We start from the raw sequence: 25,557 nt of genomic DNA, 5'->3' as shown, positions 1-25,557 counted from the left end.
GCTCTGTTTTTCTGAATTAACGACTTACTTATCTCAAAATTCTGAGATAATGTTTCAGGAAAAAAAATTGTTTTGCTCTGTTTTTCTGAATTAACGACTTAATGTGGATTGCATGAAACATGTCCCGCTTTTCAAGTTTAATCCGGTTTTATTTTACTTTGGGTTTTAGACATTGGGAGATACTGCTGTCTTTAAGTAATATAAATGCTATTGTTATTAGTGCGTCAACTTTGCGCAGACACCTCAAGACTTGCGCCTGTTCAGACGAAAAGCACATTCTGATCTGCTTGACGTTGCTGTGTTTCTCCAGGATCAGTTGAACCAATATGGTATGCTTCATGGATATAAGATGATGCATCTGAAATACATTCAGGCTGGCTATGTGGTGACACAAGAGACAATCAGGCAATTATTGAAAATACTGGATCCCCAAGGAGTGCAACTGAGGCGCCGGAATCGTCTTCGGCGACGTTTGTATCATAATCCAGGCCCGCACTATTTATGGCATGTTGATTCATATGATAAACTCAAACCATATGGGATCTGCATCAATGGTGCAATCGACGGGTTTTCACGAATGGTGATACGGCTACATGCATACTCTACAAGTAGTGATCCCAAAGTCATCGCCGGATACTTTATTGATGCGGTGTTATCAAGGAATGGGACAGCCACCCGAATTTGCTCAGACTTAGGGACAGAGAACTGTTACATGGAACAGATGCAGATGTTCATGAGACATGATCATACGGACGACTTTTCGAGAAATTGCTATTTGTATGGCTCAAGCAATCATAACCAACGGATAGAGCATTGGTGGGGATTTTTGAGGAAACAGCATGCACAGTTCTGGATCAACCTATTTCAAGATCTAAAAGATTCTGACGACTTCTCCGGTGACTTCTTAGACAAAAGTCTAATACAGTTCACATGTCTTGAAATAATAGAGGTAAGAAATGAGCTTTAGACATGTAAATTGTGATGTTATTCAGCTATAGATTTTGTCAATATGCCAAAATGCTGTGACATGCAGCATAATTATGTCATTTCATAGGTCTAACAACTGTTCCATAACAGAAGCAAATGGGCGATAACCATTAGTTATTTAATTAGATTATTAAATTAATTTGTAGATCACAATTTTTCCCTTCTTCCCATATAGTTGACTTTTTAAGAGATGGATCTCAGTATAAGTAGTTAGAATTAGCAGCAGCCTACATCTACAACAATAAAATGCAACACAAACATTAATGCAGCTGTAATATTAATCCTGTTATATGTATGTTGCACAAACTGCTATCTAATATTAACCCAAAAACATCATAATATAAAACACTGACAAAGAAAATTTACCGCACTGAGTAGCCTACTTTTATTAATTTCATTCTGGTACTTTTATGTACATTTTGGTGAAAGAAAATTGTTTCTCTGCATTAGTGGGACACAGTATGTGAGAGAGGGATGACTTATCTGACCCTGATCATATAACACAAATCTTAACATACAGAGATTTATTGTTTTCAAATATAGAATTTAAAATGCATGAAACGGTTTGACCCCTCCTTGAACCGCCACCTTATTGTGGTGGAGGGGTTTGCGTGCCTGAATGATCCTAGGAGCTATGTTGTCTGGGGCTTTTTGCCCCTGGTAGGGTCTCCCAAGGCAAACAGGTCCTGGGTGACAGGCCAGACAAAGAGCGGTTCAAGAGCCCTTTATGAAGAACAATAAAACAAGGTCCGTGACGTCGCCCGGTATGGCGCAACCGGGGCCCCACCCTGGAGCCAGGCCCGGGGTTGGGGCTCGCATGCGAGCGCCTGATGGCCGGGTCTTACCCCATGGGGCCCGGCCGGGCACAGCCCGAAAGAGTGACGTGGGGCCGATCTCCTGTGGGCCCACCACCTGCAGGAGAAACCGTAAGGGGCTGGTGCAATGTGGATTGGGTGGCAGTCGAAGGCGGGAGCCTCGGCGACCCAATCCCCGGACACGGAATCTGGCTCTAGGGACATGGAATGTCACCTCGCTGGGGGGGAAGGAGCCTGAGCTGGTGCGGGAGGTCGAGAGATACCGACTAGATATAGTTGGGCTAACCTCCACGCACGGCTTGGGCTCTGGAACCCAACTCCTTGAGAGAGGCTGGGCTCTCTACTACTCTGGAGTTGCCCGCGGTGAGAGGCGGCGGGCTGGTGTGGGCTTGCTCATAGCCCCCCAGCTCAGCAGCCATGTGTTGGAGTTCACCCCGGTGAATGAGAGGGTCGTTTCCCTACGCCTTCGGGTCGGGGAGAGGCCTCTCACTGTTATTTGTGCTTACGGGCCAAATGGCAGTGTAGAGTACCCGACCTTCTTGGAGTCTCTGGGAGGGGTGCTGGAAAGTGCTCCGACCGGGGACTCCGTCATTCTACTGGGGGACTTCAACGCTCACGTGGGCAGCGACAGTGACACCTGGAGGGGCGTGATTGGGAGGAACGGCCCCCCCGACCTGAACCCGAGTGGTGTTCTGTTATTGGACTTCTGTGCTAGTCACAGTTTGTCCATAATGAACACCATGTTCAAGCATAAGGGTGTCCATCAGTACACATGGCATCAGGACACCCTAGGTCGGAGGTCGATGATCGACTTTGTGGTTGTTTCATCTGACCTCCGGCCGTATGTCTTGGACACTCGGGTAAAGAGAGGGGCGGAGCTGTCAACTGATCACCACCTGGTGGTGAGTTGGATCCGATGGCCGGGGAGGAAGTTGGACAGACTTGGCAGACCCAAACGTACTGTGAGGGTCCGCTGGGAACGTTTGGCAGAGTCTCCGGTCAGAGAGATCTTCAACTCCCACCTCCGGCAGAGCTTCAACCAGATCCCGAGGGAGGTTGGAGACGTTGAGTCTGAGTGGACCATGTTCTCCACCTCCATTGTCGACGCGGCCGCGCGGAGCTGTGGCCGTAAGGTCTCTGGTGCCTGTCGTGGCGGCAATCCCCGAACCAGGTGGTGGACACCGGAAGTAAGGGATGCCGTCAAGCTGAAGAAGGAGTCCTATCGAGCCTGGTTGGCTCGGGGGACTCCGGAGGCAGCTGATAGGTACCGGAGGGCCAAGCGAGCTTCAGCCCGGGTGGTTGCAGAGGCAAAAACTCGGGTCTGGGAAGAGTTCGGTGAGGCCATGGAGAAGGACTATAGGTTGGCCTCGAAGAAATTCTGGCAAACCGTCCGGCGCCTCAGGAAGGGGAAGCAGTGCCCTGCTCACACTGTTTACAGTGAGAGTGGGAATCTGCTGACTTCGACTGGGGACATTCTCGGACGGTGGAAGGAGTACTTCGAGGATCTCCTCAACCCCACCGACATGTCTTCCACTGAGGAAGCAGAGGCAGAGGGCTCAGTTGAGGACTCATCGATCCCCCAAGCTGAGGTCACTGAGGTGGTTGAGAAGCTCCTCAGTGGCAAGGCACCGGGGGTGGATGAGATCCGCCCTGAGTACCTCAAGTCTCTGGATGTTGTGGGGCTGTCTTGGTTGACACGCCTCTGCAACATCGCGTGGCGGCTGGGGACAGTGCCTCTGGACTGGCAGACTGGGGTGGTGGTCCCTCTGTTTAAGAAGGGGGACCGGAGGGTGTGTTCCAACTACAGGGGGATCACACTCCTCAGCCTCCCCGGAAAAGTCTATGCCAGGGTACTGGAGAGGAGAATTCGGCCGATAGTCGAACCTCGGATTCAGGAGGAACAATGTGGGTTTCGTCCCGGTCGTGGAACACTGGACCATCTCTATACCCTCACCAGGTTGCTGGAGGGTTCATGGGAGTTTGCCCAACCAGTCCACATGTGCTTTGTGGATCTGGAGAAGGCATTCGACTGTGTCCCTCGTGGTGATCTGTGGGGGGTGCTCTGGGAGTATGGGGTCCGGGGCCCTCTGCTAAGGGCTGTTCGGTCCCTATATGAACGGAGCAGGAGTTTGGTTCGCATTGCCGGCAGTAAGTCAGACTTGTTCCTGGTGCATGTTGGACTCCGGCAGGGCTGCCCTTTGTCACCGGTCCTGTTCATTATTTATATGGACAGGATTTCTAGGCGCAGTCAGGGGCCGGAGGGAGTCCGGTTTGGGGACCACGGAATTTCGTCTCTGCATTTTGCAGATGATGTTGTCCTGTTGGCTTCTTCAAATCAGGACCTTCAGCGTGCACTGGGACGGTTTGCAGCCGAGTGTGAAGCGGCAGGGATGAGAATCAGCACCTCCAAGTCCGAGGCCATGGTTCTCAGCCGGAAAAGGGTGGCTTGTCCCCTTCGGGTTGGTGGAAAGCTCCTGCCTCAAGTGGAGGAGTTTAAGTATCTTGGGGTCTTGTTCACGAGTGAGGGAAGGATGGAGCGGGAGATCGACAGGCGGATCGGTGTATCTTCTGCAGTGATGCGGTCGATATACCGGTCTGTTGTGGTGAAGAAAGAGCTGAGCCGCAAGGCGAAGCTCTCTATTTACCAGTCGATCTACGTTCCTACCCTTACCTATGGTCATGAGCTTTGGGTCATGACCGAAAGGACAAGATCCCGGATACAGGCGGCCGAAATGAGTTTCCTCCGCAGGGTGGCTGGGCGCTCCCTTAGAGATAGGGTGAGGAGCTCGGTCACTCGGGAGGAGCTCAGAGTAGAGCCGCTGCTCCTCCACATCGAGAGGAGTCAGCTGAGGTGGCTCGGGCATCTGTTCCGGATGCCTCCTGGACGCCTCCCTGGGGAGGTGTTCCGGGCATGTCCAACTGGGAGGAGGCCCCGGGGAAGACCTAGGACACGCTGGAGGGACTATGTCTCTCGGCTGGCCTGGGAACGCCTCGGTATTCCCCCGGAGGAGCTGGAGGAAGTGTCTGGGGAGAGGGAAGTCTGGGTGTCCCTGCTCAGACTGCTGCCCCCGCGACCCGGCCCCGGATAAGCGGTAGAAGATGGATGGAAACGGTTTGAGAAACGGCTCTACTGTATCATACTGGACCATAAGCATTTATTTTGCCTGCAGTTGGTATTGCAAATGTGTGGACTAATTTTCTTACTTTCCCACTCTTTTTCTTTATATTTAGAGAGAACTGCAGGATGTTGTTCACCTCTGGAACACACACAGAATTCGCCCATCCAGAAATGCTGTGTCTCCATGTGGACGTCCAGTGATGATGTACACCCTACCCCAACTTTTTGGTGCTATGGAGTACCTTAAAGAGGCATCCCAACAGAAGATACAGGCTTGTAGGGAGGAATGTCATGAGAGAGGACCATATCCCTGTGATAGTACAGTGTTTGACATTTGTTGCCTTGCCATGGCAGAAAACTTCATCCACCAACCTCTCCAGAGGAAGCCATTGATCTTTACATGTTCTTACGTGCTTACATACGTACCCAAATTTAATAATCACAAGTTGTTCTACTGGATCAAATGACTGAATGTGAGCACCCACTCATAGCCAAAAAAAACAACAGAATTGCCGTTTGGACGGAAAAGGATATATACCATGACATTCACTGTAAATGTTTGACAGAAGTACTGTGTTTAAGCAATCGATAATAGACAACTCTTTTATAATGGACATCTCCCAACTGAGCTCCATATCATCTCTTTTTATTCATCATTATGTAAAAAGTACATCTCATCCACAGAACTGGGAACAATCCTATACCTGCAAATGAAAGGTATCACATGTTGCCATTGTCAAAAATGGCACATTTGTCCTTATGGTGGAACTATTTCACATCAAGATGTGGTCTGACGTATTATAAATCAAACGTATTATTGTATCTTGTTATCTCTGGGCTGCACATAAAGGACTTTTTTACACAATTATTTGGCATCATATAAATACATGCTAAACCAGTAAAACATTTTTTCTCCCCAGTGTGATTTACTGTGTATGTAGGAAATAGGCCTATTTGGTAAATTTGGTAATGTAGAGATGACTGTTTAAATATGTTGTCTAAAGAGTACTGGTGAATGCAGGAACTGCAGTGCAGTTGTCAAAACTCAGTAATTCTATTGTGTGAGACAAAATTTGTGTGTGTTATCTGCAGTAAAGACCCAATTTGTTTGAAAACATCTGTACAAAACGAGAGAAACCTGTGCTTTTTATTTGTAAAAAGCAGAACACCTTCTAATGTACAGTGCTGTATGTTAGAACAGATTTCCAAACACTGAGCTGACGTTACCTCAGGGTCCAAGTTAATTATAATTTTTCAATGAAAATGCAACTTTACAACAACATTCCTTTTAAATTGTCCCAAAAAGTATGCTCCTAAACTGCTAACAGAAATGATGGCTTACATAAAAGTACATTAAAATATTGGTACATGTATCTAAATCACTTAAAAATGAAAATGTATCCACATGCATTTATAACATACATTGTGTAAAAGGCTTATAATTGTTTTTTGGTTAAATGGACCTTAAAGTATAATAACAAAATGTTCAGCCACTCAATATGTTTCTACAGACAGTTTAAGTCTGGTAATAACAGCAACTGCATATGAAACGTTGCAAAACATGTTGCCATTGTCAAAATGGCAAAATTTGTCCTCATGGTGGAGCTATTCAGCATGACCAAATGTGATTTGACACACTTTGCGCCCACTGCAAACAGGGCAACCTAAATGGCATTTAAATGGTCCTGTATCATTATCAATAAATCAAACTGATTATTGAATCTTGTTATCATGTGTACATGTTTCTATGGGCTGGATATATTCGGAGTCCATCAACAAAATGCTCATCAGCCAGTAAACATGTTTCCACAGTAAGTTTGGTAATGACATTTTGGATAAAACTGAAACTGAAAAACAAAATAAAAAATAAATCACCCTGCGCTCATAATGCACCACCTGAGTTAATTACTTCCCCTATGTGCTCTGTCTTACAGTCACACACTATCTAAAGGTAAACAGATGGCACTGATAAGGCTATAACTGGGCAAGAGGGAAGAGTGTGTACATGTGAGTGAGTGAGACACTTCTATGTAATGTCCATTGCATAGAAGTTGCTGGACAGTATAGCCTCCATTTCAGCTCGGAGGTCAGGATAGCTGTTGTAAGTTGATGGCAGCTCTAAAGTTGGACCACAAGTATGTGCAATAGGCCGCCTTAATAACCCTTCCAAAGGGGTGAATATGACTTGAATGTCTTTAACTCAGATGACATCAGACCCTGTCATGAATCTCAACATCTTCCGGAGGCCTATTTCATCCAATCCCCTGATGTACTGATGTAAAAATTGCAAACTTTGGTTCTCTGCTGGAGTAGCTGGAGAGGCCGTGATCAACTTTAAAACCTTCCGGGTTGATGGTTTAAGATTCTCATACTACATCTGCATATCCAGCACACTGGGGAAGAACTCCCTGAGAGTTGGTCCTGCGACTGCTGCAATGTTATCCAGTGCATATTTTGGTTGCTGGATTATTTGATTGTGGGCCACTTGGAGAAGTACAGCTTTCAAGTTCTCTTGTGTTGGTACTGTTCTTACTCCCATGCGATCCATAAGATCAAGAAGCTCATCTTTATCATCACCATCAAGGGCGTCTTTCAAAGCAGTGGACAAGAGATCGCGCTCAGACTGACCAAGATACAACATTAGTGAGTCAAACAATAAATCAGGTGAGACAGTGTGTTCACCAAATGTGATTGCTGCTGTAAAGGCTTGAGCCAGCCGAGAAGGAAAATATCCATGTTCCTTTAATCCCTTGACCATTATCCTACCAACAGATTTCCATTCTTCCTCTTGTCATTTTGTGGATAGTGATGGCACTCTCACATCTGCACCCTCTGCTGCACAGTCTAAAAACTGCCCAGAAGGCAGCATATACATCCCTGGACACGCCATCAGCATCTGCCCCCATTTCATGAATGAAGCTGTATTTCACAGAGTAGGACATAATCACTTCATCCTTGAATTGGGTAATCAGTTCCTCCAAGAGATTGACTCTGTGGAGTTTCACTGTCACATGCAAAGGTTCATAAGTAGGACTTAATGGGCCAGCAGGCGCTGTGTCAGAATGGACAGGAGTTGAGCTGTAGGCGTTGATGTTTATCTGTGCCTCTTCTATAGGCTCATGTAAGATTGTGTCATCAAGATCTTCTAAAAATGGTCCACCTTGCAAAGGGCCAAAAATGACCTCTGATGTATCACACAAAGATGTAAGATCAGCAATCTCTACAGCAGTAGAGACAACATCTTCTACAGTATGTGTCTGCTGTTCACTGTCATGTGTTTTTTGTCAGCTGCTCATTATCTTCTGTTGCGTTTTTCTGTCGCTCATTTAGCCTCGCTGCATCTGTCTGTTCATCAGTTCCTTCTGTCATCTCTGTGAACACTTCATCTTCATTTGTCAGGTGCTCTGTGAACAAGTAAAATCTTAAAATCCCCAATTTATGTGTCTCATAGAGCTCTCCCACACTAACACCCTCATCAAGGTATGCTTCCTGAAAGTCAACAATGTTGTGACTGAACTCTTCCCACTTTCCCTTTCTCGATTTCTCATTGGGGAAAAATAGCTTTTTAGCTTGTGATAGAATCTTCGTTTTTGTGGCTTTCTTGGAAATATCAAGAACTCTGGTTCCTCCACCATTGCATTTTCTCACTTGTTTCTTGTCGTGTATCCATCCTAGTTCTATTTTCCTTGCCATCTTCACGGCCCTTTTGTTATTTCTCAGATGTATCTTTGTTGGCTGCATAGAATGCTCCTCCTCAAAATCTTTATCTGTGTCTTTATTGCTTGTCAATGTGCCCATCTTTCTTTTAAGTTTTTCAAATAAGGACTGTCTTTTTAGATCATCACCTCCTTTTCTCTGTTTTTCCATACAGAAAAGCCTTGTAGCAATCCTATCACCATATGCTGGAATGTAAGCAGTCATAGTGGCATCATCTATTTCTCCAACTACCGAGCTGTCAATCTGTAATAAAAACAAAACAATACAGTAAGATATATTGGTTATCTTAAATCTAAGAGATGGCTATATTTCCATATGAGTGAACATTAATTTCTTAGCAGTAGCTACAAATCAGCAATTTATTTCTATTTTTCTTCACTTGCTTGTTTCTCTTTTCGCATGGGAATAAAAAGGAGCTAAAATATTAAGTAATTTAACACAAAAACTGCTGTCTAAAAAATGGTTGTAACCATAACAATGAAGTTTGAGTGACATAATGATGCTGAAAATAAAGTGTATTAACAGTGAAAATCCTTGACATCAAAGTTAGTCAGGGGACTGATTACTTTCATGTATTCCTCTTTAATTACATAACTATTTACCTCAATTACATGAAAAGCATTTCTCCCTTATATTACTGCTATTATGTACTCCATAATATTGCTATTCCATATTGATTCCATACTTCAGCTCCCAACCAAGGCCTGTGCTGGCATCTAAACTATTACTATTACTATTACTACTAAACTATTACTCCATCCTTTTAAAACAATATCAAATCACAACAAAATGGAAAGCAGTAATTGTAAGGGCACAATATTTATTTTGTGTATTTATTTATAATTTCAAACATATAAGTCAGCACTTTTCCTGAATGTATAATGGTGATGCTACTGCACAACTACTGTTACTTGTTTATGTAGGGTAGAGACCAAAATATAGTGTTAATTGACTCCTAAAGATACCTATAAACCTTATTTTACAGGCCTAGAATAGGGAAGACATGAATGCATTGTTGGGAGAGACGGGGGTGCTTGGCATAAAAAAGAAATCGGAAGCACTGGCACTAAATGTGATAGGGTTACAATTTATGATGATTACTTGTATAATCTGCAGAGATTCAGTAAAATGTAAAACAATTAAAATTAATATATTGCAGGAATCATTGTGCTGTCACCTACATGATCTTGCTGCATTTTCTGAATATTTTTCTCAGGAATCCCTCGGCTCTGAAGAAACATCCACAGACCATCGTCTTGTGGGAGGGGGGTATTTGAAGACGTAGCCATAGCTGGCCCTGAACAAATGTCGGAAAAAGGCAGCATTTATGTAAATATGTGTTGCACCACAAATATAAACAGATTTAGGACTGTACCCTCAAAAGTGTAATTGCTTTAAATATCTCAAAAATGTATTTCGGCCAAGAGTGTTATAACGTTGCTAAAAATGGATGTTTCATGTATCAACTGTATAAGTAGGCAACTATAGGTCTTTCTTATAACTTGGAAGTCAAACTGTCTTAAGCATTTGAATGTGCTCACCTTTAACAGTAACATTACTCAAATCGTAGAAGGCTAGACTCAAGAAGGTCAATAGTGTTGAGACACAGGCTATATGTACATATTTATCGGTGATTCACTGCACAACTGGAATCTAGTTTCTGAAAAATATATAACTTGCTTTGGAAAGCTTCAAAAAGCTAGCTTTGTTTCTAAATTATTAAATGCATCAAGTACACAGTTTAGAAAAATATCAACAAATAAAACAATTACAGGACACATACTGTATGCATAGTGACAAACCAAAAGAGAGGGCACAACTAAAGAAACCGAAGCAATGTCAGAATATATTCAACATTATTATTGGTGTAGCACGCTGAACACTATACTAAACGTCCGTGCAAAACTTAATCGAAATAGTATCCCTGCTGGCTTTGAAACTGGCAAAGTTCTGAATGTTTGTTTAGTGTTATGTAATGTCGCGATGTCCAAAGTGCTGCATGCACTGGGGATTTCTGACGTGACTTTTTCACTCCCCCTGACAGCAGCCTCGCTGTGTTCGAGGACCTCTTGATTTACAAATTAAGCACTAAAAATACAGCAAATAGCGTGGTTTACTTATCTTAGCCAACAAACTGAAAGAAAGGTGGTTAACGTAATATTCCTCCTAAAAATTACACGTTATTATCCCCTCCACCTTAAAAGTTAAGGTTCCTTTTGCTGACTAATGGTAAATATTAGCTTAACGTTACATAAGTTAGCCTATCAACTGCAGTTGATGGTGTAACTTAAGTTAATGTAGTTAGTAAAAAATATGCCTGTAACATTATGGTTAACATACGTTTATAAACAGCTATTCTAACCTCGTTTTACATGTCGTAACGCGAACAGTTAGCAGACATCATTTGGCATTAACATGTAGCCTAACTATAATAACTTAGCTATCTTACCTGCACTGAACCCATGTAGGCCTGGCACTGTTGTTGTTGGAGGGTCAGGCTGATTAGCATCAGCAACTGTGCAAAGTGCTTTCTCTGTACAGGCGAGTGGTCGCCCCCATTAAGAAAATCCCCCTTGGCTGTAAGTCTCCACTTGTTAAACACCTAGTGTCTTTTAGGAGAGTGGCTTTTTAAGGACTGTACAGAAAAGCTAAATGCTGTATCTTCAGATGTGCATCTTCAGATGCAGATATGAAATGATGTCACTGTAGTAAAATGGGGCGTCTTGTTCAGGCTTGTCCTGAGAGACAGAGTGACCCCGGGGTTTCTGAGCAATCAGGGCAAGAAGCAGCTGAGCTGGCTGGGGTCGTTCCCCCTGCAGCAGCTGTTTGTCGCTCGGAGACACCAAACACTGCACCAGTGCAGGGGGACGGGGGAGACGTGGTAATGGAGGAAGAGCCCAGGATAGTACAGTGTACCAACAAAGTGGTAAACAAGGTAACCAAAACCTTACCAAAAACAAGGTAAGGACAGGGGAAAACAAGCAAAAAGAAACAAAGAAAGAAGAAATAGCATCAGACGGTGAAGAGTGCAGGTCAGATTCTGCTTTTAACTTTGGTTCCCAGGAGGAACAATTAAGTGTTGTGTACAGTGCAGAAGACATTAAGGAATTTTTAAAAAACACAAAATTGCAAAGGAAATGTTGCAATCGAGGAGTTTTTTCCCCCTGACAGAAAATGTTTATTCATGATGTGAAACCTTGAGAAGGTGCTGTTATTGATGTCCAAATCTTTAGGTTAAAGAAACTGATGAGGTGAAAACCCTGATGATGAGAATGTCTGGTGTGTTTTATGTTGGAAAGGTTTTTATTTTATTTACATTTTATAATGAGTGGGATTCACATTGTGAGTTTGAATATTAATGGAGCAAGAGAGTTTGTGATAGAGTGAAAGATATATCTGTATAATTATCTTTGAATAATTAAATAGGAAATTTATAAATCTGTATAATATTGAAAGTATTCTATATTCAGGGTTAAAATCTGTGTGAATCTGTTAAAACACAAATGGTTAAAAAATGCAAATCAGTTCTCTAAAAGCATGTTGAGTAAATGGGTGATCAATTAGTTTGGCACAATAAGGTGTGTGATCGATTAGTCAGGCCTCGTTGAACACTAGCGAGTCCTGGCAGGCACTTATTTCCAGGGGCCTATTTGATAATCTACATAGGTCAACGATCATGCGCAGATTGGGACGAACGCCGTTTGCATAAATTGCTTCAGATAACGTTACTTGTCCGAGACGGTGTTTTTTTTTTTTTAAATTATATTCATACTGTCACAACTTTAGATAACCTTTCCGCAGTTGCGAGTGTTTCGTGACATTCATACTAATAAAATACCTGTCCTGATCTCAGGTGTTTCGTGTCAAATTACATTAATAGTGTTATCAGTGTGATCAGGACAGGTATCTGAAGTTATAAGTGTGTTAATGTAATTTGACACGAAACACCTGAGATACATATTTTGAAATTTGTTGGGATCCAGTCTGATAGAAACAAAGAATATTTATAAAGTATTAACGTATAAAGAGGTTTATTACTTTGGTCTCCATGATCTTTTTATTTATATTCATTCAGTATAACTTAACTGTGGAAAGATGCATAGGCTATACAAAAATGTTTTTGGTTGTTTATTTGTTATCGAAAATAGCTTAACTGTAAGATAATAAAGCATAATAGATATAAAATATAAAATCTACCTGTATGACTGTTTTGTCCTTCATTATCCATCGTAGCTTTGCTTTTATTTCTCCTTCATTATCCATCTGAGTTGATCCTGGGATTGGAAATGCCCACGCAAATGAAACAGCATTCTGCGCATGACAGGTGACCTCTCTCTTTTTTTATTATTTTTTTTTGAAGAGGGTGTTTTCCAAGACCTCCGGAAACACGCCCACTTTACGTCGTGGAACGAAACCCCTGGAATTTAGTGCCTGCCGGCAAGAACTACTGCAGGGTGTTTCTCCACTATGCATAAAGTTCTCAGTGGGAAAACATCGTCGAGTATGAATGCTTAATTCTCATCCTTTTTTAGGGGTATAACAAGTACATCAAGACAATTAAATTATACAAACTTTTAAAGCAAAAGCATATTGATGGTGTAATGTTACAGGAAACCCACAGCGATGTCAGTAACGCTGCTGACTGGGTGAAGGATTGGGATCGTTGGTGATTTAAAACCATAACACAACACTCAGTGGTGGAGTCGCTTTGCTGTTTTATTGCTTGTTCTTATTCAGTTGAAGAAATTTTAAATGGGAGGCTTTTAAAAGTGAAAACTTTTTATAAGAATGAGGTTTTAGTTTTTATCTGTGTGTTCACTCCCACCAGTGCAGTGGAGAGGATGTTCTGTTAGATAAACGTAATATTGCTGACTGCAACACTGCTGATATTTTAATTTTGGGTGGAGATTTTAACTGTACTGCAGATATTTTAGATCGAAACCCCACAGAACCTCATGCAGCGTCCAGTAAGCATCTGTGGGAGCTGATGGAGGCCCATGAGTTAAGTGACATATGAAGAACTTTAAATAAGACAAAGTGACAGTACACATGGGCCCACATCATAGGTAACGTTCTCCCTGGCAAGATTAGATCATTTTTATGGTTTTAAACACGAGCTGGGTTCTACATGGCATGGAGACTGGACAGGCACCAGGATTAGACGGTCTTCCTGTTGAGTTTTACAAGTCCTCCTATGCAGTTATAGGGCAGGACGTGGTGGATTACCGTTGTTTTATCGTGGACTGTTTAAAATCTGGAACTTTTTTCAAATGCAGAACAAAGGATGTGAAACATAAAACTGGAAGAATGTTTTAAATGAAGGTCTTAGTAATGTTAATAAAGCTGAGTTCAGGTTCAGTATGTCAGTGTGTTCAGTCTCTATATGTGTGGTTACTGCATCAGGTTCTTATGATACAGTGTCAGTGTTTAACCAGCAGAGCTCAGCACCATGCATTCCAACACTCAGACCTGAGGAAGTGTTTAACAGGCTTACAGATTCCTCCATCACTGAGCAAATCCTTCATCTAAATACATTTTTTTCATTCATTCATTTTCTACCGCTTATCCGAACTACCTTGGGTCACGGGGAGCCTGTGCCTATCTCAGGCATCATCGGGCATCAAGGCAGGATACACCCTGGACGGAGTGCCAACCCATCACATGGCACACACACACACACACACTCTCATTCACTCACGCAATCACACACTACGGACAATTTTCCAGAGATGCCAATCAACCTACCATGCATGCTTTGGACCGGGGGAGGAAACCGGAGTACCCGGAGGAAACCCCCGAGGCACGGGGAGAACATGCAAACTCCACACACACAAGGCGGAGGCGGGAATCGAACCCCCAACCCTGGAGGTGTGAGGCGAACGTGCTAACCACTAAGCCACCGTGCACCCATCTAAATACATTTATTACACAGAAAAAAGCAACTCAGACACTAAATACATCAGCTAAAAAATTAACTACTGAAAGTGTAAAGCATGTCACACATTAGGTTCACATCCTACAAGAATATAATAATAATAATAATAATAATAATAATAATAATAATAATAATAATAATAATCAGTAAAAATAAAGAGTTCTCAGAGTCAATTCATATCAGTAGAAAAAAAAAATTTTTTGGACATTATTTTCTTGATACAGTTTAATGTGTTAAACACAGTAATAATGTGTTATGTGGTAATTTAATTTCTAAAATTAATTTATAATAATGTATATTATATTAGAGAGTTGTAGTATGCTGTAAGTTGTAAAGTTTTATATTGTGTTATAAAGGTGTAAAAGTTTGTAACATTTGTAGTAAGCTGGAAAATGTCATGGTTTAAAGTTTAAAAAATAATAAAAAATAATAAAGCTGAACAGAGCGATTATAGACTGTAGTGTGTGTGTTATGAGCGGTGTGTATAATACATTGTGTTATCAGTACAATGTGAATAAAAGTAGTAATAGTGCTGTACATTCTCATTAAAATAAACAAAGCGTATGATTCCTTATGAATGCATTATAACATGAATGTCTTAATAATTAATTATAAAGAAAAATCTCCACAAAAACAAACACTTTACTGTTAACTTCATGATTATTTAAGGTCATAAACAGTGTTTAAAAATAAAGTTAGCACTGTTAGCCTAGCTCTTAGTGTTTAATACAATTTGCTGATTTTTGCTGGTTGAGAGACGTGTGTGCTTGTTTACAGGATGTTTTTGCTTCACTCGATGTATTGATATGAACCAGAGATTAGCAGATGATATTACACCATCACACTAGCGCTCTCTGGTGGCTGTGTGGCAGTAGCCCCAATGTTCACTTTGTGTTTCTGTGTCCTGAGTAATAAAATTCTTCATCTCTGTTAAATAAGAAATAATACAGGTGACTGGTCCAAGAAACGTCCTGGAGACAATCATTAGGATTTCCTGTGTTACTTTATCACAACTAATTATCATAAACTTTTTTTAAAAAGCTACTATTATCAAAATAAACTTAAGCTACTTTTTTTTAATATAGTGTTATTTTAGTGTTTACTTAAACCCAATATAAGAAAATAAGAAATTACATTTGAAAGTTGAAAACAAAGCAAATTTATTTTAGTTTAATTGTAAAGCAGCTGAAATGTGCATTAGTTTCTGTTCAAAGAGCTTTAGTAAAAGACCAAATCTACTACACTGGGGAGGGGCAGCAGTGGGGGCACTAACTTTTGAGTAATGTGCAGCCCCTACAGTACAGGGCTTCACTAATATACACTATGTTCCCTATCTAGGGCCCTAAATATTCATATTGGTCTTTGGTAGCTCTTTAGGCGACACCAGAAGGTCCATCAGGTGGTGTGTTCATGATGGAAGCTGCAGTGTGTGTGTGTGTGTGTGTGTGTGTGTGTGTGTGTGTGTGTGTGTGTGTGTGTGTGTGTGTGTGTGTGTGTGTGTGTGTGTGTGTGTGTTTTAGCATCATTGTAGAACCTGTACACTAGTTAGATATGAAATAAACAGTCCTGGTTGGAGGATCTGTGACAGTTCTTGTGGTTCTCCGTCACTGAACCCCCACCAGCTCAGTGATCGGAGGAGCAAACACCATCAGCTCCTGGTACCTGTGGAAGAAGAGACGAAGACGAGAGAGATAGTCTTCCTCCTGATACGGTAACGCCTTCATCTTCAGGAACTGCGACACAATTGGCTTCACCTGCACACACACACACAAACAGACACACACACAAACACACAGACACACAAACACACAGACAAAGACACACACACAAAGACACACACACACACACATACACAAACACAGACACACAAACAAACACACACACACACACAAGCACAGACACAAACACAGAGACACACAAACAAACGCACACACAAACACACGTTCATGCACAATTCAAACACACTAAGAATGCAGTGTTCTGGGCCCCTGGAGAACCCGGTGCTGGAGCACTTACCTTTAGACACATGTTGTCAGACAGTGAGGGGAACAGGTGATGCTCCACGTGGCAGTTAATGAGTGAGTGGCCGAAGGTCCAGTCCAACAGTGGGTTCCTCGACAGGTTTAACACTCCGTGACTCATCTGATATATGCGCTTGGGTCGACGACTCTGAGAAAACATCGGCAACCCAATGTGCTGCGAAAACAACTACAGCTGATAAGCTGATCAATCAAACCAGCACGTATGAAGAAGAAGATGATGAAGAAGAAGAAGAAGAAGAAGAAGAAGAAGAAGAAGAAGAAGAAGAAGAAGAAGAAGATATCATTATGGACATCATTAAGCACCAATGAACAAATCCAATTTTCTCCAAATGCCTCATTTGAAGCTGGTGACACTTCTGTGTTCTTCTGCCCAGACTTCACCACTCCATGTCTAAAAACCAGGATATGGTCCTGTTTCTGTTTTTCTCCTGAAGATTCTCTTTATATAACCAAATGTAGATGTTTGTGGTCCAATCAAGACTTGTCCACACCTTTAGTGTCATCAGGCTGGACGTCTTTAGTGGTCTCCTTAAATCCCCTTCCCAAGAAGAAACTGATAAAGTAAACCAGTACAGGAGGACCTGAGCCTAGTTCTCAGACCTTAACCACTTATGAAGTAAAAACATGTTGAAGGTCCAGCAGGACAATGATTGTAGATCAGCGGTGTCAAGTCTTACCCACAAAGGTTCCGGTGTGGGTGCAGGTTTTCATTCCAACCAAGCAGAAGCTACACCTGATTCCACCTGTTTAATCAGTTGTTCTTGGAGTTTAGTATAGACTCTGGTATGTCTTCTGCTTGGTTGGAATAACCTGCACCCACACCTGCACCGCTGCTGTAGATGAAGCTGTTCTTCTGTAAGAAGCCCTCAAGAACCACACCAGCACCTAACCACAGGTTCACACTGTTTACTCGTTTATTAAAGAATTCACTTTCATCTGTTTTTAGATACTTTAATGTTGCATATCACAGTGTGTGTGTGTGTGTGTGTGTGTGTGTGTGTGTGTGTGTGTGTGTGTGTGTGTGTGTGTGTGCTGGTCATGTAGGTTTATGGGAAGAGGGAAAACTCTCATGGATCATAAAGAGTCAGTTCTGAGTTTAATTCTCAGGAAAATCTTCTCTGCCCTCAAAAAGCTTCAAAGTGGCAGAAATATTTTAGAGGACCAGACAGGATCAGAGCACACATCACAACACACATCACAACACACATCACAACACACAACACATACCATCACAACACACATCACAACACACATCACAACACACATCACAACACACAACACACATCACAACACACAACACAACACACATCACAACACACAACACAACACACATCACAACACACAACACATCACAACACACACCATCACAACACACATCACAACACACAACACAACACGCATCACAACACACAACACACATCACAACACACATCACAACACACATCACAACACACAACACAACACACAACACAACACACATCACAACACACACCATCACAACACACATCACAACACACAACACACATCACAACACACATCACAACACACATCACACATCACAACACACATCACAACACACACCATCACAACACACATCACAACACACAACACACATCACAACACACATCACAACACACAACACAACACACATCACAACACACATCACAACACACAACACACATCACAACACAACACACATCACAACACAACACACATCACAACACACATCACAACACACATCACAACACACATCACAACACACATCATCACAACACACATCACAACACACATCATCACAACACACAACACACATCACAACACACATCACAACACACACCATCACAACACACAACACACATCACACATCACAACACACAACACACATCACAACACACATCACACATCACAACACACATCACAACACACATCACAACACACATCACAACACACAACACACATCACAACACACATCACAACACACATCACATCACAACACACATCACAACACACATCACAACACACATCACACATCAGAGCACACATCACAACAAACATCACAACAAACATCACAACACACATATCATCACAACACACATATCATCACAACACACATCACAACACACACTGAGCACAGGGTCTCACGCTGAGGAAAAGTCAGACAGACGTCAATTATTCTGTCCTTACACTGCTTACTGAACATGAGAGAACAAAACAGCTCTCAGAGGGGGGGAGGGTGGGAGAGAGAGGAAGAGAGAGAGGGGGGGAGAGAGAGGGGGAGAGGGGGGGGGAGAGGGAGAGAGAGAGGGAGAGAGGGGGGGGGGGGGGGGGAGAGGGAGACACTCACAGATGTCCAAATCTTTAGGTTAAAGAAACTGATGAGGTGAAAACCCTGATGATGAGAATGTCTGGTGTGTTTTATGTTGGAAAGGTTTTTATTTTATTTACATTTTATAATGAGTGGGATTCACATTGTGAGTTTGAATATTAATGGAGCAAGAGAGTTTGTGATAGAGTGAAAGATATATCTGTATAATTATCTTTGAATAATTAAATAGGAAATTTATAAATCTGTATAATATTGAAAGTATTCTATATTCAGGGTTAAAATCTGTGTGAATCTGTTAAAACACAAATGGTTAAAAAATGCAAATCAGTTCTCTAAAAGCATGTTGAGTAAATGGGTGATCAATTAGTTTGGCACAATAAGGTGTGTGATCGATTAGTCAGGCCTCGTTGAACACTAGCGAGTCCTGGCAGGCACTTATTTCCAGGGGCCTATTTGATAATCTACATAGGTCAACGATCATGCGCAGATTGGGACGAACGCCGTTTGCATAAATTGCTTCAGATAACGTTACTTGTCCGAGACGGTGTTTTTTTTTTTTTAAATTATATTCATACTGTCACAACTTTAGATAACCTTTCCGCAGTTGCGAGTGTTTCGTGACATTCATACTAATAAAATACCTGTCCTGATCTCAGGTGTTTCGTGTCAAATTACATTAATAGTGTTATCAGTGTGATCAGGACAGGTATCTGAAGTTATAAGTGTGTTAATGTAATTTGACACGAAACACCTGAGATACATATTTTGAAATTTGTTGGGATCCAGTCTGATAGAAACAAAGAATATTTATAAAGTATTAACGTATAAAGAGGTTTATTACTTTGGTCTCCATGATCTTTTTATTTATATTCATTCAGTATAACTTAACTGTGGAAAGATGCATAGGCTATACAAAAATGTTTTTGGTTGTTTATTTGTTATCGAAAATAGCTTAACTGTAAGATAATAAAGCATAATAGATATAAAATATAAAATCTACCTGTATGACTGTTTTGTCCTTCATTATCCATCGTAGCTTTGCTTTTATTTCTCCTTCATTATCCATCTGAGTTGATCCTGGGATTGGAAATGCCCACGCAAATGAAACAGCATTCTGCGCATGACAGGTGACCTCTCTCTTTTTTTATTATTTTTTTTTGAAGAGGGTGTTTTCCAAGACCTCCGGAAACACGCCCACTTTACGTCGTGGAACGAAACCCCTGGAATTTAGTGCCTGCCGGCAAGAACTACTGCAGGGTGTTTCTCCACTATGCATAAAGTTCTCAGTGGGAAAACATCGTCGAGTATGAATGCTTAATTCTCATCCTTTTTTAGGGGTATAACAAGTACATCAAGACAATTAAATTATACAAACTTTTAAAGCAAAAGCATATTGATGGTGTAATGTTACAGGAAACCCACAGCGATGTCAGTAACGCTGCTGACTGGGTGAAGGATTGGGATCGTTGGTGATTTAAAACCATAACACAACACTCAGTGGTGGAGTCGCTTTGCTGTTTTATTGCTTGTTCTTATTCAGTTGAAGAAATTTTAAATGGGAGGCTTTTAAAAGTGAAAACTTTTTATAAGAATGAGGTTTTAGTTTTTATCTGTGTGTTCACTCCCACCAGTGCAGTGGAGAGGATGTTCTGTTAGATAAACGTAATATTGCTGACTGCAACACTGCTGATATTTTAATTTTGGGTGGAGATTTTAACTGTACTGCAGATATTTTAGATCGAAACCCCACAGAACCTCATGCAGCGTCCAGTAAGCATCTGTGGGAGCTGATGGAGGCCCATGAGTTAAGTGACATATGAAGAACTTTAAATAAGACAAAGTGACAGTACACATGGGCCCACATCATAGGTAACGTTCTCCCTGGCAAGATTAGATCATTTTTATGGTTTTAAACACGAGCTGGGTTCTACATGGCATGGAGACTGGACAGGCACCAGGATTAGACGGTCTTCCTGTTGAGTTTTACAAGTCCTCCTATGCAGTTATAGGGCAGGACGTGGTGGATTACCGTTGTTTTATCGTGGACTGTTTAAAATCTGGAACTTTTTTCAAATGCAGAACAAAGGATGTGAAACATAAAACTGGAAGAATGTTTTAAATGAAGGTCTTAGTAATGTTAATAAAGCTGAGTTCAGGTTCAGTATGTCAGTGTGTTCAGTCTCTATATGTGTGGTTACTGCATCAGGTTCTTATGATACAGTGTCAGTGTTTAACCAGCAGAGCTCAGCACCATGCATTCCAACACTCAGACCTGAGGAAGTGTTTAACAGGCTTACAGATTCCTCCATCACTGAGCAAATCCTTCATCTAAATACATTTTTTTCATTCATTCATTTTCTACCGCTTATCCGAACTACCTTGGGTCACGGGGAGCCTGTGCCTATCTCAGGCATCATCGGGCATCAAGGCAGGATACACCCTGGACGGAGTGCCAACCCATCACATGGCACACACACACACACACACTCTCATTCACTCACGCAATCACACACTACGGACAATTTTCCAGAGATGCCAATCAACCTACCATGCATGCTTTGGACCGGGGGAGGAAACCGGAGTACCCGGAGGAAACCCCCGAGGCACGGGGAGAACATGCAAACTCCACACACACAAGGCGGAGGCGGGAATCGAACCCCCAACCCTGGAGGTGTGAGGCGAACGTGCTAACCACTAAGCCACCGTGCACCCATCTAAATACATTTATTACACAGAAAAAAGCAACTCAGACACTAAATACATCAGCTAAAAAATTAACTACTGAAAGTGTAAAGCATGTCACACATTAGGTTCACATCCTACAAGAATATAATAATAATAATAATAATAATAATAATAATAATAATAATAATAATAATAATAATAATCAGTAAAAATAAAGAGTTCTCAGAGTCAATTCATATCAGTAGAAAAAAAAAATTTTTTGGACATTATTTTCTTGATACAGTTTAATGTGTTAAACACAGTAATAATGTGTTATGTGGTAATTTAATTTCTAAAATTAATTTATAATAATGTATATTATATTAGAGAGTTGTAGTATGCTGTAAGTTGTAAAGTTTTATATTGTGTTATAAAGGTGTAAAAGTTTGTAACATTTGTAGTAAGCTGGAAAATGTCATGGTTTAAAGTTTAAAAAATAATAAAAAATAATAAAGCTGAACAGAGCGATTATAGACTGTAGTGTGTGTGTTATGAGCGGTGTGTATAATACATTGTGTTATCAGTACAATGTGAATAAAAGTAGTAATAGTGCTGTACATTCTCATTAAAATAAACAAAGCGTATGATTCCTTATGAATGCATTATAACATGAATGTCTTAATAATTAATTATAAAGAAAAATCTCCACAAAAACAAACACTTTACTGTTAACTTCATGATTATTTAAGGTCATAAACAGTGTTTAAAAATAAAGTTAGCACTGTTAGCCTAGCTCTTAGTGTTTAATACAATTTGCTGATTTTTGCTGGTTGAGAGACGTGTGTGCTTGTTTACAGGATGTTTTTGCTTCACTCGATGTATTGATATGAACCAGAGATTAGCAGATGATATTACACCATCACACTAGCGCTCTCTGGTGGCTGTGTGGCAGTAGCCCCAATGTTCACTTTGTGTTTCTGTGTCCTGAGTAATAAAATTCTTCATCTCTGTTAAATAAGAAATAATACAGGTGACTGGTCCAAGAAACGTCCTGGAGACAATCATTAGGATTTCCTGTGTTACTTTATCACAACTAATTATCATAAACTTTTTTTAAAAAGCTACTATTATCAAAATAAACTTAAGCTACTTTTTTTTAATATAGTGTTATTTTAGTGTTTACTTAAACCCAATATAAGAAAATAAGAAATTACATTTGAAAGTTGAAAACAAAGCAAATTTATTTTAGTTTAATTGTAAAGCAGCTGAAATGTGCATTAGTTTCTGTTCAAAGAGCTTTAGTAAAAGACCAAATCTACTACACTGGGGAGGGGCAGCAGTGGGGGCACTAACTTTTGAGTAATGTGCAGCCCCTACAGTACAGGGCTTCACTAATATACACTATGTTCCCTATCTAGGGCCCTAAATATTCATATTGGTCTTTGGTAGCTCTTTAGGCGACACCAGAAGGTCCATCAGGTGGTGTGTTCATGATGGAAGCTGCAGTGTGTGTGTGTGTGTGTGTGTGTGTGTGTGTGTGTGTGTGTGTGTGTGTGTGTGTGTGTGTGTGTGTGTGTGTGTTTTAGCATCATTGTAGAACCTGTACACTAGTTAGATATGAAATAAACAGTCCTGGTTGGAGGATCTGTGACAGTTCTTGTGGTTCTCCGTCACTGAACCCCCACCAGCTCAGTGATCGGAGGAGCAAACACCATCAGCTCCTGGTACCTGTGGAAGAAGAGACGAAGACGAGAGAGATAGTCTTCCTCCTGATACGGTAACGCCTTCATCTTCAGGAACTGCGACACAATTGGCTTCACCTGCACACACACACACAAACAGACACACACACAAACACACAGACACACAAACACACAGACAAAGACACACACACAAAGACACACACACACACACACATACACAAACACAGACACACAAACAAACACACACACACACACAAGCACAGACACAAACACAGAGACACACAAACAAACGCACACACAAACACACGTTCATGCACAATTCAAACACACTAAGAATGCAGTGTTCTGGGCCCCTGGAGAACCCGGTGCTGGAGCACTTACCTTTAGACACATGTTGTCAGACAGTGAGGGGAACAGGTGATGCTCCACGTGGCAGTTAATGAGTGAGTGGCCGAAGGTCCAGTCCAACAGTGGGTTCCTCGACAGGTTTAACACTCCGTGACTCATCTGATATATGCGCTTGGGTCGACGACTCTGAGAAAACATCGGCAACCCAATGTGCTGCGAAAACAACTACAGCTGATAAGCTGATCAATCAAACCAGCACGTATGAAGAAGAAGATGATGAAGAAGAAGAAGAAGAAGAAGAAGAAGAAGAAGAAGAAGAAGAAGAAGAAGAAGATATCATTATGGACATCATTAAGCACCAATGAACAAATCCAATTTTCTCCAAATGCCTCATTTGAAGCTGGTGACACTTCTGTGTTCTTCTGCCCAGACTTCACCACTCCATGTCTAAAAACCAGGATATGGTCCTGTTTCTGTTTTTCTCCTGAAGATTCTCTTTATATAACCAAATGTAGATGTTTGTGGTCCAATCAAGACTTGTCCACACCTTTAGTGTCATCAGGCTGGACGTCTTTAGTGGTCTCCTTAAATCCCCTTCCCAAGAAGAAACTGATAAAGTAAACCAGTACAGGAGGACCTGAGCCTAGTTCTCAGACCTTAACCACTTATGAAGTAAAAACATGTTGAAGGTCCAGCAGGACAATGATTGTAGATCAGCGGTGTCAAGTCTTACCCACAAAGGTTCCGGTGTGGGTGCAGGTTTTCATTCCAACCAAGCAGAAGCTACACCTGATTCCACCTGTTTAATCAGTTGTTCTTGGAGTTTAGTATAGACTCTGGTATGTCTTCTGCTTGGTTGGAATAACCTGCACCCACACCTGCACCGCTGCTGTAGATGAAGCTGTTCTTCTGTAAGAAGCCCTCAAGAACCACACCAGCACCTAACCACAGGTTCACACTGTTTACTCGTTTATTAAAGAATTCACTTTCATCTGTTTTTAGATACTTTAATGTTGCATATCACAGTGTGTGTGTGTGTGTGTGTGTGTGTGTGTGTGTGTGTGTGTGTGTGTGTGTGTGTGTGTGTGCTGGTCATGTAGGTTTATGGGAAGAGGGAAAACTCTCATGGATCATAAAGAGTCAGTTCTGAGTTTAATTCTCAGGAAAATCTTCTCTGCCCTCAAAAAGCTTCAAAGTGGCAGAAATATTTTAGAGGACCAGACAGGATCAGAGCACACATCACAACACACATCACAACACACATCACAACACACAACACATACCATCACAACACACATCACAACACACATCACAACACACATCACAACACACAACACACATCACAACACACAACACAACACACATCACAACACACAACACAACACACATCACAACACACAACACATCACAACACACACCATCACAACACACATCACAACACACAACACAACACGCATCACAACACACAACACACATCACAACACACATCACAACACACATCACAACACACAACACAACACACAACACAACACACATCACAACACACACCATCACAACACACATCACAACACACAACACACATCACAACACACATCACAACACACATCACACATCACAACACACATCACAACACACACCATCACAACACACATCACAACACACAACACACATCACAACACACATCACAACACACAACACAACACACATCACAACACACATCACAACACACAACACACATCACAACACAACACACATCACAACACAACACACATCACAACACACATCACAACACACATCACAACACACATCACAACACACATCATCACAACACACATCACAACACACATCATCACAACACACAACACACATCACAACACACATCACAACACACACCATCACAAC

The 25,557-nt window shown here is 41.5% G+C and overlaps 4 protein-coding genes across 21 annotated transcripts in view; all 4 read right to left on the bottom strand.

Moving 5' to 3' along the window:
- The window catches only part of LOC132861411 (NACHT, LRR and PYD domains-containing protein 12-like), a 242,043-nt gene that overhangs the window by 107,554 nt on the left and 108,932 nt on the right, over positions 1-25,557 (bottom strand). The window lies entirely within an intron of this gene.
- Positions 6,313-11,226, bottom strand: LOC132861600 (uncharacterized). 2 transcript variants are annotated; one of them, XM_060893196.1, is made up of 3 exons: positions 11,087-11,226; positions 9,819-9,934; positions 6,313-8,880 (listed from the first exon to the last, which is right to left on the bottom strand). In XM_060893196.1, the coding sequence occupies exons 2-3, from the start codon at positions 9,924-9,926 to the stop codon at positions 8,191-8,193; spliced, it is 798 nt and encodes a 265-aa protein (XP_060749179.1). In that variant the 5' UTR covers positions 9,927-9,934; positions 11,087-11,226; the 3' UTR covers positions 6,313-8,190. The 2 variants fall into 2 exon arrangements, with proteins under 2 accessions (XP_060749179.1, XP_060749178.1); XM_060893195.1 differs by lacking the exon at positions 11,087-11,226 and having other exon boundaries at positions 9,819-10,088.
- Positions 15,222-16,822, bottom strand: LOC132861618 (fatty acid desaturase 6-like). Of its 2 annotated transcripts, XM_060893198.1 has the most exons (3): positions 16,589-16,822; positions 16,235-16,326; positions 15,222-15,499 (listed from the first exon to the last, which is right to left on the bottom strand). In XM_060893198.1, exons 1-3 carry the CDS (start codon positions 16,751-16,753, stop codon positions 15,457-15,459), a joined length of 300 nt encoding a protein of 99 aa, XP_060749181.1. In that variant the 5' UTR covers positions 16,754-16,822; the 3' UTR covers positions 15,222-15,456. The 2 variants fall into 2 exon arrangements, with proteins under 2 accessions (XP_060749181.1, XP_060749180.1); XM_060893197.1 differs by having other exon boundaries at positions 15,222-16,326; positions 16,589-16,812.
- Positions 22,334-25,557, bottom strand: part of LOC132861557 (fatty acid desaturase 6-like) — an 11,548-nt gene continuing 8,324 nt past the window's right edge. Inside the window, exons 5-7 of one of the 3 annotated variants that reach the window (XM_060893160.1) lie at positions 23,689-23,868; positions 23,333-23,424; positions 22,334-22,611 (exon numbers count right to left, since the gene is read on the bottom strand). In XM_060893160.1, the coding sequence (XP_060749143.1) occupies positions 22,569-22,611; positions 23,333-23,424; positions 23,689-23,868 (315 nt within the window). In that variant the 3' untranslated portion in view covers positions 22,334-22,568. Of the gene's footprint in view, positions 23,425-23,688; positions 23,869-25,557 lie in introns of all 3 variants that reach the window. The other 2 variants (XM_060893151.1, XM_060893168.1) reach the window with 2 other exon arrangements.

The sequence above is a fragment of the Tachysurus vachellii genome, chromosome 2, assembly GCF_030014155.1.
Source record: "Tachysurus vachellii isolate PV-2020 chromosome 2, HZAU_Pvac_v1, whole genome shotgun sequence".
Taxonomy (NCBI): domain Eukaryota; kingdom Metazoa; phylum Chordata; class Actinopteri; order Siluriformes; family Bagridae; genus Tachysurus; species Tachysurus vachellii.
Note: the sequence above shows the minus strand (reverse complement) of the source record. Positions and strands in the feature narration are given on the sequence as shown.

What these genes read in the sequence shown, in the direction of transcription:
- LOC132861600 (XM_060893195.1), bottom strand. Translation starts at nt 9,962, where the DNA reads ATGCTGCCTTTTTCCGACATTTGTTCAGGGCCAGCTATGGCTACGTCT. An exon ending in AGAAAATGCAGCAAGATCAT is followed by an intron (nt 8,881 to 9,818) that starts GTAGGTGACAGC and finishes TTTTTATTACAG; the next exon opens with ATTGACAGCTCGGTAGTTGG.
- LOC132861618 (XM_060893197.1), bottom strand. Translation starts at nt 16,753, where the DNA reads ATGTTTTCTCAGAGTCGTCGACCCAAGCGCATATATCAGATGAGTCAC. An exon ending in CTGACAACATGTGTCTAAAG is followed by an intron (nt 16,327 to 16,588) that starts GTAAGTGCTCCA and finishes GTGTGTGTGCAG; the next exon opens with GTGAAGCCAATTGTGTCGCA.